Source organism: Rutidosis leptorrhynchoides, chromosome 11, assembly GCF_046630445.1.
Source record: "Rutidosis leptorrhynchoides isolate AG116_Rl617_1_P2 chromosome 11, CSIRO_AGI_Rlap_v1, whole genome shotgun sequence".
Classification (NCBI taxonomy): domain Eukaryota; kingdom Viridiplantae; phylum Streptophyta; class Magnoliopsida; order Asterales; family Asteraceae; genus Rutidosis; species Rutidosis leptorrhynchoides.
The window spans coordinates 211,874,314-211,893,046 of NC_092343.1; the positions used below are offsets into that span (position 1 = coordinate 211,874,314).

The 18,733-nt window shown below is 35.6% G+C and overlaps 1 protein-coding gene and 1 long non-coding RNA gene across 8 annotated transcripts in view; one reads left to right on the forward strand and one right to left on the reverse strand.

Moving 5' to 3' along the window:
• Positions 1–4,948: 4,948 nt before the first annotated feature.
• LOC139877428 (uncharacterized) lies at positions 4,949–8,966 on the reverse strand. Its single transcript, XR_011768579.1, has 4 exons — positions 8,828–8,966; positions 7,393–8,637; positions 7,152–7,206; positions 4,949–5,078 (listed from the first exon to the last, which is right to left on the reverse strand). It is a non-coding gene; the product is annotated as an uncharacterized lncRNA (long non-coding RNA).
• A 494-nt stretch (positions 8,967–9,460) lies between these two features.
• Positions 9,461–18,733, forward strand: part of LOC139876492 (uncharacterized) — a 37,336-nt gene continuing 28,063 nt past the window's right edge. For 5 of the 7 annotated variants that reach the window (XR_011768135.1, XR_011768134.1, XR_011768136.1 and 2 more), the window contains exon 1: positions 9,461–9,859. Coding sequence is in view for 2 of the 7 variants with exons in the window: in XM_071863815.1 (XP_071719916.1) it covers positions 17,247–18,143 (897 nt within the window). In the remaining 5 variants the exon portion in view is untranslated. Of the gene's footprint in view, positions 9,860–16,074; positions 16,141–16,613; positions 18,217–18,733 lie in introns of those variants that run through there. The other 2 variants (XM_071863815.1, XM_071863816.1) reach the window with 2 other exon arrangements.

The window sequence follows — 18,733 nt, forward strand, 5'->3', positions numbered from 1 at the left end:
GAAAATCAAATCAAATCTTATATCACGAATCTGCGAAGCTCAACTGGAAGCTATTAAACCAACACTTATCGAAGGTGAAGGATCTATCGATTTCGAGAACCAACTCCAAATGAAAGCTAATGGTACACGGTACTTTGGCAACAGAAGTTGGGTTCCTCGCTTCGGTAATCTTCGTGAACTAGTCTTGGATGAAGCGCATAAGACTAGGTATTCTATTCATCCGGGTTCCAGTAAGATGTACCACAATGTGAAGGAATTCTACTGGTGGCCTAATATGAAAGCCGACATTGCTACTTATGTTAATAAGTGTCTCACTTGTTTGAAAGTCAAGGCTGAACATCAAAAGCCTTCTGGTCTGTTGACACAACCCGATATTCCACAGTGGAAGTGGGAATGTATCGCTATGGACTTTATTACTAAATTGCCCAAGACTTCTAGTGGCAATGATACTATATGGGTCATAGTAGATCGTTTTACTAAATCTGCTCATTTCTTACCGATCAAGGAGACCGACAAGATGGAGAGATTGTCACAACTGTATATCAAAGAAATTGTCTCTCGTCATGGTGTTCCTATATCAATCATATCCGATCGCGACAGTAGATTCACTTCCAGATTCTGGAAATCCTTACAAACTGCTCTTGGAACTCAACTAGACATGAGTACTGCTTATCATCCGCAAACCGATGGTCAAAGTGAACGAACCATTCAAACATTGGAAGATATGCTTCGCGCTTGTGTTATCGACTTCGGCAAAGGCTGGGATAGACATTTGCCTTTGGTTGAATTCTCTTACAATAATAGTTACCACTCAAGTATTAAGGCTGCACCTTTTGAGACCTTATACGGACGAAAATGTAGATCCCCACTGTACTGGGATGAATTAGAGGACAGACAGTTAACTGGTCCTGAAATCATACACGAGACAACCGAAAAGATAGTTCAGATTAAGAAACGAATAGAAACTGCCCGCAGCCGACAGAAGAGCTATGCTAATAAAGGTCGGAAAGATTTGGAATTCCAAGTTGGTGACAAAGTCATGTTGAAAGTATCCCCTTGGAAAGGCGTCGTTCGTTTTGGTAAACGAAGCAAACTAAATCCGCGTTTTGTTGGACCCTTCAAGATTACTGAAAGGATCGGACCCGTAGCTTATCGATTAGAATTACCTGCTGAACTTAGCAGCGTACACAATGTATTTCATGTCTCGAATCTTAAAAAGTGTCTCGCTGATGACACTCTCGTTATTCCTTTAGATGACATTCGCATTAATGATAAAATGCACTTCATAGAGGAACCGGTAGAAGTCATGGACCGATCTGCTAAACGCTTAAAACAAAGCACCATACCTATTGTTAACATCCGTTGGAATTCACGACGTGGCCCCGAGTATACCTGGGAACGTGAAGACCAAATGAAACAGAAATATCTCCATCTCTTCTCAACCGCTGATGCATCCGAGAAGTCTACCTAAAACTTCAGGACGAAGTTTTTATTAACGGGGAGGTACTGTAACAACCCTCACTTTTCGACTTCTAAATTTACTGAATTAACCCTAGAGTTATATGTCTGACTATATGTATTAAGGGTTGTTATATACAATTAAATATTGACCGAATAGTAATTTTTAGTCAACAATGTACGCTTAAATAAATAATATATTATTAATTTATATAATTTGACATAATTTAACTAAGTATATAAACTCTGTATCACTTTTATTATTTAGTTAATGTATTATATATTTAACTATATAATAAATCTAATTATATATAAATGTAATAATATTTACAAACTTACTAAAACTATAGTTTAATAATTAAAATCATAATTATTATTAAAAATACAAAATACCGAATTATTTATTATTTTTATGCAAAATTTATATTTATTAATTAAATAAAAAAATAAAATAAAATAAAATAAAATATTATTGACAAATATTCTTGAAAAAGCATTAAATCAATTTGTTTATTTATATAAAAAAAATCCTTAAAATAAATGAAAAAAAATAAATAAATAAATAAATTACTTTTTAATTAAAAATTTTAATGGAAAAACTACTTTTATTATTTTATTTTGTGCATTATCCCATGACCTAACATTTAATACTTTTTAATTTTAAAATTCCATTAAGAATTAAAATATTTCTTTTTTTTTTTTAATTATTTTATTCTTTTTACCTAATTTTTTCAAGTATAAATACCCCTCATTTCTCATTCAAACTCACACCAAAATTTCTCTCATTCTCTCTTTGAAGAATTACTACTAGTAAGTATTCTTTTCTTACTTTTTATTTTTTTTACTTTTTACTTTTTACTTCGGTTATTATTTTTACCGAAACATGTAAATAATATTATAAATTATATGCAATTAAAAATAAAATAAATAACATGTATACACTATTACTATTACTAGCACCTATAACCTACTACTTATATTGTAACATAAAAACATTTTGGGATATGTATTAGAGATGTATAGATCTTCGAACTTTCTTGACGAATGGTTTCTATGAGATTCTAGGCAGAGGGTTTGGATTTCCGATTTAAAGGGTCCAATGGCTCAAGCCCCTAGATCTAAATTAGCCATTCGAAGGGAAATGGGTGATTGGAAGCTTATCTAATACGGCAAGTATCCTAAAATGAAAAACACTGATAAAAGTAGAAACTCTCTAGTCATAGAAACTTAGTAAAATAAGAAACTTTCTAAAAATAGAAACTTTATAAAAATAGTAACTTACTAGGAATAAAAACTTAGTAAAACAAACACATACTTAAACTTAAACATGGGCCAAACACTTAACTACTCTTAAATGTCAATAGGTTGACTTTCCTGCTCACTCGTTCAACTCTTTATTCCGAGGAATAACTCTCTATCTACTTACTAAGGTGAATTCATAGCCCCTCTTTATTGCTAGCAAACTTACTTACTTTACTTGGGGTGAGACACATGTTGTTATTACTTTTTACAATTTAGACACAAGTACCAAACTGTTAAACTATGCTATACCCGGCTATGTCCGACTAAGTCCCTACAGTGATATTTTTAATTGCTGCGGCATGCTTAATTATTGGGGGTAGGCCTATCGGGAGTAACTTCCCCGATACATTTGACCAAGTCATTGTATTACTTAATAATGAAATTAAACCGACAAGGACAGACACAACTTGTCATGGGGCAAAACTTGAACGTTTAGTCTAAATATCACGCATTGGCATAACTTTTTGATCCTGCGGGAGATCAACTTTACAAACTAATTCTTGTGGTCTAAAACAACGACAAACTTTTTGTTAAACCTATGAACTTCATTCAACCTTTTTGGTTGACACTTTAGCATGTTTTGTCTCATGTGCTGTTTGATTCAAGATCTTATACTTACCGCTTATGTGATGCTACTTGGACATAGGATCAAGAGATATCGCATTTATTACTTCTGCATGTGAACATTTACGATATTGTTATTCCTGTCATTGTAACGACATTTCATTTTCCGCTGCGTACTCATTAAAGTTAAATTCATCATTTAGTATTGTTCTCGTTTATTATAATATGTTGGTATGTTTTGATATTAGTGACGTTCCTTCCAAACCCTATTGGGAGGACGTTACACTACCCCCCGACCCGCCCAAAAAAAAGAACGTCTTACACTCTCTAGGTTTTTAATCACACATGGCGGGGCACGGAAGAGAGATAAGTAATACAACGGAAGACTATTTAGCACCGCTTTAACAAGAGTCAAATGCCCACCAAATGACACCGTTTTGGCTCTCCAATCCGAAATACGTTTCTCAAATTTACTAATAACCGGCTTCCAATTATCTTCTTTTTTCATATGACCACCAACGGGGAGTCCTAAGTAGATAAAAGGAAATGTACCAACTTTGCAACGAAATGCTCTAGCCATGTTCGCTACTTCAATTTTGTCAACACCAACCCCGATTAAACTACTCTTATGATAATTAACCTTGAGACCGGAAGTAAGTTCAAAACACTTCAGGAGTTTCATAAGGTTGTGAAAATTGCCTTCACTCCACGACCCGAAAAATATTGTGTCATCTGCATATTAAAGGTGAGAGATTGGAACTTTTTCATGACCAATTTCCACACCCAAGAAATTTTTGTTTTTCACCGCATTCTTCGTAAGGACATTTAAACCTTCCGCCACCAAAATAAAGAGAAAAGAGGCTAATGGGTCGCTTTGTCGAACCCCACGTTCCAAATTAAATTCCTTTGTAGGTGACCCATTTACAAGAACCGAGATTGAAGCATTATTTCATCTAGAAACTCCCAATTCAAACAATCAAATGCCTTCTCGAAATTGACCTTGAAGATTAGACTTTTAAGATGTTTGTGCTTTAGAAAAGAGAGAATTTCATTCGCAATAAGCGCACCATCTAAAATATTTCTCCCTTTATAAATGCACTTTGCTCGAACCCGATTAGGTTAGGGATGACCTTTTTTAGACGATTGGCAAGAAGCTTAGCAATGACCTTGTAGGTGCCAAGAAATTTAACACGGAGTACCTATAAATAAGTTGGGTCGGATTATTTAAACCCCTATACCTAATTCTATAGTCCGACACACTTGACTCCGTGCATATCCCATCACTACTTTTTAAAATAAATAATAATAAATTGATATATAATAATACGAATAATAATGTTTATAATACACCATAGTCATCATTACATCTTTATAAGAAGTAATACTTAGACCATTTGTAATGGTAATTCGCGTTGTGAGTTCGTGTTGTGCATTTTTTGCACTTTTTGATGACTATGACGTGTTGTGAGATTAAGTGGAGTAGTGGTGGTGTTGGATGTTGGTGTGGGTTAGAAGTATTGTGATGATGTGTCAAATATAATTGGACAAATATTAAAAGAAGGATAAAAATAATATTATTATAATAATAAAAAATTATGAAAAACCAACAACACACGTTTGATTCCAACCTAGACCAACAACGGATATTAACAAACGCATGGATACGGGCCGTGTTCGCGTTGAATTGGCTGCCACATAGACCAACAACGGGGTTGTAGCCACCCGTTACAACTGTTCTTATTAATTTGGTTTCACTGAAATTAAAAAATGTTACCACTTCCGTCACAATTTAATATTTATTCTCAAACAAAAAATACAGAGTTTAAGAATATATAACTATTACATGTACTTTTTATCTACTTTTCAGTTATACTCCTTATTTTTTACTTACATTTTTATTTTGCTTAATACATTGAGGTATAAATAACTTTAACCAAATATTCTTATCTATTTATAGAAGTACACTATTAATCACAGAAAAAAATACACAATTTAAGAAATATCGTCATTACATTGTATATTGTTACTTTACAGTTTTACCATTTACTTATCTTTTTGTCTTGCATAAAGTAAGAGTAGAAAAGAGCTTTACCTTATTTTTTGTATCTATTTATAAAAATCGACAATTAATATAGAAAATCTCAAAATAAAATAAAGGACAATTAATTAAGGACGAACTAGAGACGGAAGGAGTAGTGATAATTAAATTTATTATAAGAATAATAAATGTTATTTGCTTTTGAAAAAAAGATATAAGAAGTCAAGGATTTAAAAAGTATATAAAGGAATAGACAAAATTACGCTCGTCGTCCCTGAACTTGTATCCAGTCTTCTCAGGTTATCCTTAAACTTTTTTTTTTGCTGGCGTCGTCCCTTAACTTGTGCTTTGTAACTCCGGTCGTCCCTCCGTCTAACTTCCGTTTAAATTTTCTGTTAAGTCATCCCATGTGCTAGACACATGAGGGTATTTTCGTCATTCTAGCACTTTTTATTGAAATAATTTAATTTTTCGTTTCTTTTATTTTTCTTTTCTTTCCTTTTTATCTTCTTCAAAACACAATTTCTCCTTTCATTTTCCAGATCCCACCTCCTCCCCTTGTTTCTCTCTCTAAAATCTCTCTCATTTTTTTTTTAATCAAATCAAAAGAACTGCCAGAAGTTTTTACCAGAGTAAATGGGGAGTCTCACATGTGTTCAGATCTAAAATACGATTAAATATATCCGACGATGGTTGCAGGTTTCCCGATGGCGGAGGCGGCGGTTGCGATCGTTGCAGGTTTCTGATGGTGGAGGCGACAGTTTGCGTTGGTTGCAGGTTTTTGAGATCTGAAACCACCCCGTCGTTTGAACATCTGATTTTGCCATCTGGGTTTCATCATTTGATTTTGGTCGCTGTTACAAATCTGGGTTTCATAAGAGTTTGGCGGTGGGTGACCAACACAAGCACGCACAAATCGAGAGCAAAAACGAACAAATCTTACCACAAAATTCAAGGTTCTGTATTTGTATTTGAGTTAAAATCGCCAAAATTCCAACAATGGGTACAATTAAATTTTAAATTCTGAAGCATTTTTAGTATTTATTTAATCATGTGTGCTTATATTCTTTTGATGTATGTATGATTGTTTCTCAAGTTCAATTATTCCGTGTGCATATGTATATCAGTATATGTATATTAGTCATCATTTATCATTTATTTATATTAAAATTAAGTTTGCGAGTGACAATTTTATTCAATTAACTTTTAGATAACCGTGTTCTTAGTTTCAAAAGTTATCATTAGTCATCTCTAATTTAAACAACAGTACTACTTATTTGTTTGAATTGAATTGAAAATTTAAATTGTTTGAATTTAGTATAAAAATATGAGGGTTCATGATTTTAGGATAAAGGTAATATATGAGTTAAGTGGAGAAAAGAGGGTGAAGAGAACAAAAAGATAAAAAGACAAAAATACCCTCATGTGCCTAGCACATGGGATGACTTAACAGAAAATTTAAACGGAAGTTAGACGGAGGGACGACCGGAGTTACAAAGTACAAGTTAAGGGACGACGTCAGCAAAAAAAGAAGTTTAAGGATGACCTGAGAAGATTGGATACAAGTTCAGGGACAACGAGCGTAATTTTGTCAAAGGAATATGAAAAATAACTAGTTTATAACCCGCGATTTCGCGGGTTTTTAAAATAAAAGATAATGAAACCAATTAAAGTCAAAACATGTTTCCATCACAACAATTACAATTTAAGTAGTACCAATAACATGCATACCTCACTTTTAAAATATTATTTCGTGAAAGTAATAATAGCAAACTTGAGTTAATCATACCTTGAATACTCGTGCACAACTACCTAACTACCATTGTTTATGCTCCAGTATCCCCCTACAATTGCGGTACCACAAAAACAAACTCTCACTACAGCTACAATTCAATATTAAAAATATCAAACCGCAAAATGATACACAATAGAACACACCAATCATAGTTGAGCTCGTCACAAAAACATAAGTCGACATAAAACGTACATCATTCATATTAGAATAAGTAAGAGAATAGTTTAAGGCTAACCCGCTCGCTAAAATTTCCGCTTGATACTGGTAACAGTAAAATGGTTCAACTTCCACTTGGGGGGCTCCTTATTAAAATTCAATGTCAGTACACCAAAATGGCAACTTTCACTCAATAGGCTAAAGGCATACACATGTAATATTATACTAATATAAAAAACCCAATCACCTCAACCAGGAGAACCATAAGCCATACCATATATCTGAATTATAATTGAAATAAATTTGTTATAATAATAACCATAAAAAAACCTAATACATCTCTGAATCTTTGGATGAACAGTGAATCAATACGTTCTTTTATTAAGAGTAATTTAGATAAGGGTAATGCATGATGTTATATATAGTACATACCCAGCTCTTCATATACTCATCAAACAAAGATAAGATCCATTTCGTTTAAGTCTGTCCTGATGAGCAAATGTAGCTGTAAAAGTAATTCATTAAGTGAAACATAAAAACACATGTTAACAAATATCTATACTTTATAAAAATTGTTTAGTGGGTTTAAATTAACCCAAAACAAACCCTTTTGGCATGTAGAGAGCAAGATAAAATTGTTTACCTGTCAAGTCAGTGCATATTAAAGAAAAGAGACAGATTTACTTAAGATTGTTAGAATTCCCTCCATATTCAATTCTCATATTTTGTGCCATGGTAGCGTGAAATATAATCACTACATGATCTTATTGGTCATGTCTTCATGACCACTATAGAATAAATATCAATCAACAAATAAACATTTCAAAACGACTAACCTTCTCGTCATTATTTTCTGCCCAAGCAAAGGTAAGTAACCTAATATATGTATTTACAAACATCAAACATAAGAATTAAAACTAATAAAAACTTATATTTAGTAACTTACATTCAGTAACTTGTAAAACCTGCATCAACTCCAACTAATAAGAACTTATAATTAGATCTTCGAAACAGTCCAAACAGCAAAAATACTGGAATTGAATGTAACACACGGCCATAGTTAAATCCTTAAAATCAATTTATATCTACAACAATAATCTAAGCATATAACCAAACTGATGCCATAAATAAATTCAGTTCTCCATTTCAATCTGACTATGAAGTAGAAAGATATATAAGCAAAAAGATAGATAAGAAAAAACTAACAAAAATACATTTGAGCTATGAAATTAAGAAACATACCTGATAGAAAAAACTGTGGAGGACATGAGATGGAGAATCACGATTTCGAAAGACAAATACTCCGTATGTGACCCTAATCGATCTCCCAACAAATAACATATTAGTAACAAATAAAATTTTGTAATCCTAACCTATTAATCGTCGATGCGTTCATACAATAGATTCTGACTATGAGCAGATAGTGAAGGAAAAGAAACTATAATTAACGTTATTAAATGAAATTCAGAGAAGAATCAGACTATTCATGATTAGAAATCGTATGAAACGAATACCTTAATCAATTTTGGAGCATGATTTACGTGAGCTGTGATAATCAATGATTCATCATCGCCTAAGAGGACAACACCAGTTAGAACCCTAATTTTAATTTCGTACTGGATCGTTGATTTGGAATAGTGGAACACATGTGACGACCCCGTATTATTTTTTAATAGAGGTGTTTTGCTTAGGGTAGTGTTGTAATTAAACAAATAAATTTTAGGTGAGAGATAAATGTTGAGTTATAGATCTAATGATTATTATTGAAAGATGGAAGTTAATTCAAGGGTTCTTTCTACTCCATTTAAATTTTTTTGAAAAAGATTAGGTAAAGATGACTTTATTATTATATATAATATATAATATAGAATATAGAATATAGATCGAAGAAACGAAAAAAGAAATTAAAAATGAAAAAAAGAAAATTAATAAACAAATGAAAGGGTGTCAGGCAAGTTGACAGAAGACTAGGGAGGGGGTCTCTTTATTTTCCCAAATAAGTTTACTCTCTTTTTTTGTTTGATAAAGAAAAATCATGATTTGACAATTCAGACATGATTTATTTTGTAAATATCTAATATCTATATGACTATATCCATATATAATCTATGACAAACCAATTTAAACAAATTTTAAATGAGATTTGATCACGCAATCACTGTTTACTCTTGGGTTCACTCTATAAAAGCCAGTCCACCTCTACACTCTCATTATCACCACCATTCAACAATTCAAGCCTCCTCTTTTTCAACACCACCACCACGCTCCTCTCTCATCTCAAGATTCCAGTCAAGTAGTCAACCACCACCACCAATCATCACAGCCCAAACAACACCATATACAACACTCATAACCACCTCCAAAATACCACCATCACCACCGCTACATCGTTATTCCTACAGTCAGTCCTCCAGATTTTGACGATCATGAAACAACATGTATTTTTCCCATTATTTATAATATCGTTATTAAACTTCAATCTGAAAAAAAAGAAAGAAAAAGCTGTTATACATTTCCATCTTCAACCGTTGTTTCTCTGTTTAAAGGTAACATTTATAACCCGGGGTTTTATACTATAGTTGTATACTTGTATGTATTACTTATTATTCTTTTGATTCCACTAAATTTTTTTTCTGTTTTTTATACCCTGCAACAACTGTAGCTATAAAATGAAATATATATGATGTGATATTATTATTACACAATAACAACAATAACAATACCCAATCCCGCGCCTGCGAGGTATGGGGGAGGTAAGGTGTAGATAATCCTTCCTCTACCCTAAACTAGAAGAGAAGTCGTTTCTGTTACCACGAGTCGAGAGAATTCTCCACCCACGGTAAAGGAAATTCATCCCCCTCTCTACTCCAGGGTAGAGAGATTGCTTCCGTGAGGACCTCCGGCTAAAAAAAGACTCTTTTTTTTTTTTTATTTAAAACTAGAAAATAGAAATTAAAAAATAAAAAATAAATTAAAACATACAAAGATAAATAAAAAATAATAATAATAATAATAATAATAATAATAATAATAATAATAATAATAATAATAATAAAATATAGGGGGGACGCCATGAAAATGGTAGAATCAGATTTTCATGGGGTTTAAAGCATGCCTAAGAATCAATTTAGGCTCTGAGCGGCAGTCAAGACGCCACTAAAACGACGCTTGTCGTTGCCTCAATAAATAGAGCCAAAAGACCTTGTGGACAGCAACTCGAGGGCATGCCGGGTGGAAGTTGTTGCGCAAGCAAAGAGCCAACCACCCTTAGCAAACCAAAAACCACTCATGCACCTTTACGGTAGACACTCCCGAAACCACCCAACTAAAAGGAACCAACCAAGCTCTAGAGCAAGGGAAGTCGTCCTCAGCCATAATGGTCCCAAGATGCACCGAGCGATGCGAATCACTTGATCATACATACATGCATACATACGTACATACATACACACATACCTAAACCTACATACACACCAGACATACCTACGTATATACATGAGACATACCTACGTACAAGTATGAAACATACCTACGTACATACATACATGCATAAAGCCACACATACAACCATACATACATAGCATAAACACCCAGTCCTACATAAACCTATTAGCAAAACATACATACATGAGTGAATATACCACACCTGCAGACAAGTAAAAAACAAGCATACATACATACCTACCTACAAATATACATACATAAAAAACAAACTCACATACAAAAACGTGTGTAACTGCATCACACCTTCATTACAAAACCTACATGCATGCATACATACATACAAACATACAAGAACCTACGTGCATACGTACAAACAACCAAGCAAGCATGCATACATCCAAAACCAAAGATACCAAAAACATACTCATTTAATAATATTAGTAACAGTACATAAAACTAATAAAAACGATAGTAATAGTAATACAAATAATAGTAATAATAATAGTTCATATAAATATTAATAGTAATAAATATTTGTAATACAAATACTAATACACTAATAATTAATAATAGTGATACAAAAAATAATAATAATAACAATAACAATACTAATAATTGTAATAGTAAGAATAATAACAGTAATAGCAGTAATAGCAGTAGTAACAGTAATAACAGTAATAACAATAACAATAACAATAACAATAACAATAATAATAATAAAAGTAGCCCTAATCAACTATTCTTATTCTAGCCCTCCACGCATCCCTATCAGAAGTCATGTCCTCGGTCAACGAAAGCTCCCTCATGTCGAGTCTTAGTCTATCCATCCACCTACGAGTAGGTCTACCCCTTCTCCTTACACCATCTACCGTGAGTGCCTCAACTCTCCTAACCGGGGCAATACGTGGTCGTCTCATCACATGCCCAAACCAACGAAGTCGTTCTTCTCTTAGCTTGTCGATGATGCTACTGACTCCAAGTTTTTCCCTAAACACACCATTTGGGATCATATCTAGCATGGTTTTACCACACGTCCACCTAAGCATCCTCATTTCTGCCACCTCCATCCTTCTCTCTTGGGCCTTCGTCATTGGCCAACATTCTGATCCGTACAACATGGCAGGTCTGATTGCCACCTTGAGGAATTTTCCTTTCAATTTGAGTGGTATCTTCTTGTCGCACAAGACCCCTTTCGCTGCTCTCCACTTCAACCAACCTACCTTAATACGATGAGTCACGTCCTCATCTATCCTCCCTGATTTGTGGAGGACCGAGCCTAGATATCTAAACGACTCTTGTGGGTGCAAGATCTGGTCCCCAATGCTGATGTTCCCTCCAACATTAAGTTCATCATCAGTCCTACCGAATTTGCAACTAAGATATTCCGTCTTTTGTCTACTGATCCGTAGCCCATTTTGTTCTAAGGCTTCCCTCCATTGTTCCAGCCTTCTATTAAGCTCATCCTTTGTTTCCGATACAAGCACGATATCATCGGCAAAAATCAGACACCAAGGGATGTTCTCTTGTATTCCTCGATACAGCTCGTCGAGGATCAAAGCAAAAAGGAAAGGACTAAGGGCCGATCCCTGGTGCAACCCTACTTCTATCGGGAAATACTCTGTGTTTCCCACAGGCGTCCGAACGCAGGCCTTCGCCCCATCGTACATATCCATAATAGCTCTAATATATCTACTTGGGATACCCCTAACGTTAAGGGTCTTCCAAATCAACTTTCGCGGTACGCAATCATAGGCCTTTTCCAAGTCTAAGAAGACCATCTCTAGACCCTTTTGTTTCTCCCTATACTTCTCCATAACGCTTCTTAAAATATGAATTGCCTCCATCGAAGAGCGCCCTGGCATGAAACCAAATTGGTTTTCGGAAACCGTAGTTTCGCGTCGGAGTCTAGTCTCAATCACTCTCTCCCAAAGCTTCATAGTATGACTAAGTAATTTTATGCCTCTATAATTACCACAGATTTGGGCATCCCCTTTATTTTTGTAAATGGGGATAATCTCGCTGAGTCTCCATTCCGTAGGCATTTTATAACTTCTAAGCGTCTTATTGTAAAGACACGTCAACCACCTGACACCATGCTCGCCTAGGCACCGTCACGCCTCTATTGTGATATTATTATTATATTATATAATTATAATTATATAATATATACCGCATGCTACTTTATATGATGTCGTGAAGATATATTATAAGTAGTATTATTTATATTTCTAGATAAGATGATAGATTTTGGGCTTTTTGTTTTTTGACCTAGGCACTAACAAATAAAGAGGTGAAACAGTGAACATTTATTGTTTATTCCGATTACTCACTGATTCGTATTTATTTATAGTTTACATCAATAAGACACAATAGGTGAATAGTTATTATTGTTAAATTGTGATGTGGTTCAGCGGTTAATGCCTGCTTCGGGGAGGTCAGGAATTTGACCCGTTGGCTATATATTAAAAGTACAATTTCATTATGCCATGAAGTATCCACCCATGACACCTTTTCCATATCGTTTGGGGGTAAAGGGAGGGGGTTTTACTTGGCCGTGTCCTTCGATCGGTTTCAAGGTTTCCTCCCGGGCAGCGATGAGGGCGAGGTTTATCGCTGCATCGGCATAGTCGAAACGGGAGATGATCGCAACGGGTGGTTAAAGTTCCCCTTCGATGATCCCAACCGATGTTCAAAAAAAGTGAATAGTTATTGCTTATTTTCTTTGTGTTAGTTTTCAACAGGATTGTTTGCTTGTACCCAAATGAAATTAAAAGTATGTACAGATAGGTGTCCATTATCATTTAGTTAATTATATTTATTACAACATACTAATTTTCTAAAATTCAAATTATATATATATATATATATATATATATATATATATATATATATATATATATATATATATATATATATATATTATACAACAATAACAATACCCAATTCCACATGTGTGGGGTATGAAGGGGTGAGACGTAGATAATTCTTCCTCTAATCTAGAATAAAGAGAAGTCATTTCTCTACCCCGAGTGAAACACTCCAAGAGTGAAGAAAGTCCTCCCTCTCTATATTCGACGGATAGAGAGATTGTGTAACGACCCAGGAATTTCCAACATTTATTTATTAATAATTACTATTATTAATACGCGTGTTTAAACGAATGTACGTTATTACATTTACATGTTGCCATAATTGCCCGTACTTGACTTTTAAGGGCCCGAAACGTCTTTGTGACACCCGAAAACTTCACGAATAATATTTTCAAGTATTATTTACATTCATGATTAATTTTATTAATCATTTTAATTAACTATGGTGACTAGTTAGTTACTTGGGCTTTAATTGGTTTAACTTGTGATTTATTTAAACTTAGGCTTTGTTAGTGTAATGGACTCATGTTATTGGACTTCCAAGCCCACCCTACACTACTTGTGGACTTAGTTATCCCATGTCTTCAAGTGTAAGTATCATTTAGTGAGGTAACTAGTTAGTTTCAACACTTTGAATCTTGTTACACATCATCCCCATGCACCAACACCTTAATATCCAACTTTTGTCATCTTTACAAGCTAGTAACCAAAGAACAAACCTCTCCCCCTCCCTTTTTCTGCTGAATGCCGAAACCATGGTGTTCTTTTAGTGGTGTTTTGATTTCATTTTCCTTCATTACTCTCACTTGTATGCTCTCTCAAAAACACACACACTTTACTTGCAAATTCCCTCAAACTTTCTTCTCTTTTTCTCTCATACTTGTAAGTGTTTGAAACAACTTCTTTTCTTCTTTTCTTTTGTTGGTAAAAACTGATTTCTACATGAACATAATCATCATCATCTTTTGTTTATTGTTACTAGTCTTTGATTAGTTAATTACTTGTTGTTATTTACTTACATGTTTCAAGAATCTAACTTTCTAGTTTGATTCATCCTTTATCTTGTTTTAACAAGAACAATCAAGAACTAAACTCTCTAGTTTAGGTTCTACATATAATGTTTCAAAGATTATAAGTTCATTGTTGTTGAAATCATGCTTGTAAGTCATGGAAGTAAACTTAAAGTTTACTTTACTTAAAGATCAACTTTGGTTGAATCTTTAAAGTATGAGCAACCCTTGAGCTAATTACTTGTTTAATTAACTTGTTTCTTTATTTTATACACTTTAATTTCATGTAGTTAGTAGTTTATATGGTCAAGTACTACAAGTTAGTCTTGATCTCATATCTCTTGAACAAATTAAGTTAACTTTGAAAGTTCAAGAACACACAAACAAGTTTTCTTTAAATATAACTTTGGATCTAGACTTTTGAGTCTTGGATCTTCAAGATCAAACTAAGAACTATGTTCTACTACTTATGATCTTGATTAGTTAGTTTACTTTCAAGTTTGTAACTTGTTATTAGCTTTAAAGTCCATGTATGTGTTAGATCTAAGACTTTGATGCAACTTTAGTTCATCAAACTTCATACAACTCTTAAGTGAGTTGTGCTTCATGTCTTAGACTTGCACATGGGTTATGATGGTCAAGACTTGGTTAAGATGATGTAGATACATCAATGAGTTGTACACTTGAAACTATATGCATCAAGGATGAGAACCATGATGAACATCAAGCACCAAGACCACCGGAATCCTTTTAAACTCACTGCTTCTGTCCAAAACCTACTGACCTGATGCTTCTGGAACAGACCAGTAGACCTGGGCTGTTCTAACCTTGATTTTTAGATAGAACTTTTCGAGTAGATAACTTTTCATATAAGACTCGTCTTAATCCGAGTTACGGTTTAGAGTCTACGGCCCTCCGAGCGTCACTATGTCCATTTACTTTTCTGTTTTCTGTGTACAGTTTCTGTTTTTCTGGTTTCTGTAACAGACCAGTACACCTGGGCTACTGTAACCTTGATTTTCAGATAGCTCAGTTCGTGTAGATAACTTTTCATATAGGACTCGTCTTAATCCGAGTTACGGTTTAGGATTTATGGCCCTCCGATCGTCACTATGTCCTTTAACGTTGTGCAGAAATTTCTGACCTACTCGCACTTAGACCGTCGCCACAGTCAAACCAAGACGATTTTGCTTCTGTAAATTTTACCATACTTAAGGGACTCATAGACGGAGCCATGGCCACTGGTCTCACCTTAATTCAGTAAGGGTAGAGGCTGTGGTGACTGACTGAAGTCAGACTTTGTTTTAAACTACTTTCATAAACGAAACTTACTTTACACCTTTTGTTTGATGATGAATGATGATGACCTTTAAGACCTTAAATACATACTTTTAAACCTATTAAGACGATTTACTGACTTAGTACTATTTGACTTAGGTTGAGGACTTCGGACCATTTACTTGCACACCTTTCCCGACTACTACTTTACCGCTACATATCATTGTGAGTTATAGCATTCCCTTTTTACTTTAAACTTATTTTGGGAACTGAGAATACATGCGGATTTTATGTTTTACATACTAGGCACGAGTACTTAAACTTATATATGTGTGGGTTATATAACGGCAGAAACATTCCCTTTAGCTCGGTAACGTTTAATCATTGGTTTATGAACCGGTGAACGCGAATCTTAGATATGGATCCATAGGGTTTGACATCCCCACTCGGGCTAGTCGCGCTAGCAGTCAACGAGTGTTTAATACTTCGTAAACATACGCACTCGCCAAGTGTACTTTCAGGGGGTATTTTAAACGTTAAGTTAGTTACCAAGTGCCCACGGTTAACATATACTTTATCATACTGTTTTGAAACGCTCTTTGTAGCACTGAAACCTCGTGGCCTACCTTACTTACTGTTATACTTAAACTATAGCTCACCAACCTTTGTGTTGACGTTTTTAAGCATGTATTTCTCAGGTGCTTGAGGTTGCTTCCGCTGTGTACTAGTCGTGCTATAGAACCCGCTGCTTAGAGTTGTTACCGCATGACTACTTATCTTGCATTCAAACATTCGTACCTTTGAAACTATGTTATGTAACGACCTTTGGGGTCACGTACACTTATTTATTTGCTTCTACTTAGTGAAGCATGCTTTTGAAATGTAAAACATTTGATGTCGGTTACGACATCACCTTTTTATCGCGAATGCAATTTCTTTAATTACAGCATATAGTACTTAACCTTGTAATGATCCTGTTGTTGATGATTCGTACACGATGGTTTTGTACGGGGCATCACATTTGGTATCAGAGCATTGGTTGTAGGGAATTAGGATGCATTAGTGAGTCTAAGACCGACCCGAGTAGGATTCACTAATAGGACTAATCTACAACTTGCTAGTTTACTTGTTTCCGTTGAACTTGCTGCATGCTGCTGCTTACTGTTACTGCTATATGCCATATGCTATTACATGATTTCACTACTGCATGATGCTACTTGCTTTCGATTGCATGCTACTTTCATACGAATTACTGTTATTGCCATGCTAGTTACTGTTATACATGATTTAAACTGTTGGCCTATTATTTGCTTGCTTTATGACATACTGACATGGAAAATTTATTTTTCCTTGTTCAGATGTCGGATGTTCCACCTGCTGGCATTTCGGGCAGTACAGACTCAGACCCCGTCGCCCTACCTACTGCTACACCTGCTGCTGCTACTGCCGATACACCTGCCCCGACACCCACTAGTGATCCCGGCGCTTCTACTTCCGGAGCTGGTACTAGTGCACCTGCCCCAGTGTCTGCTCCCGGACCCTCGAGGTCACAGCCCCGCATTGGTGGTATTGAGATACCCGCGGAGTTCGGGGAAGGGCCGTTTCGTAACCACATGCGCACGCCTTGCCGACGCACTCCCGACGGACGTTTAGTCGTGATTCCGCCAGGCAGACACCGACAGATGTTGGCCGCCTTCGGACGCTTTGGATTACCAGCTCAGCCACCAGTGTCACCACCACACGATTCGGATGACTCATCCGCCGATTCTTCATCATCAGACGACTCCAGCGATGATGAGGATCCTGCTGATAGACCTATTCAGGCACCCTCCACCCCGCCGAAGAAGCGGTACCGTTTCGACGGCACCGTCATTCCAGGGGTGAATAGAGGTCGTGCTTTTACTGACGCTTTTGGCCATCGTCGTAGGGTTACTGCTCGTAAACGAGTTGTGCCATACCCTGCCGACCCACAGATACGTAAGGTTCCCCGTTACGTATTGACTATTCCTGGAACCGTACCACCTAGATTTAGATACGGACCGCTTACATCTAGGGACGTACCGTCTACATCCGGAGCCGGACCATCTACATCAGCACCACCCGCACCACCTGCCCCACCAGCTCCCTCTAACGAGGAACTGATGAGGGAGGTTGAGACTCTCCGAGCTCGAGTCACTGAGCTCGAGGAGCAGTTGGCTCGAGGAGCAGTTCACCCGCCTTCACCGTAGGACTTTGTATTTAGATTTCATGATGTAATCTAGTTATAGTTTCATGTATTTCATATGTATTGTACGAACTTATTCAGATGTATGAAACTTATTATTATTAATGAATGGAACTTTGCGTTATTTAATTCTTGCACGATGTTCTATTTACATTGCTTTACGATGATCCTGTGGTATTTGTACCTAGATGCATTATTTAATAACATGTGATGTTTTGATTCCATGTTGGTTACTATGTACTATATTACTACATATCGAATGCTGGATTTTGACTTGAGTCAAAAATTTTGTTTAGAATACCATGGCTAACGGAAGAACCACACCTACTGCCGCCCAGATTGAGGACATGATCAACGAACGGGTCGCTGCAGCCCTAGCAGAAAGAAATCTCGAAGCTCCACCGCCACCACCACCAGTTATCCCACCTGTTCATAATGGGTGTCATACAAGGAATTCCAGAGCTGCAAACCACATAACTTCAGCGGCACCGAGGGACCAGTTGGTCTCACCAGATGGTTCGAAAAACTTGAATCAGTATTCCGAGTTAGCAACTGTTCGGAGGATAATAAAACCAAGTTTGCATCTTGCACGCT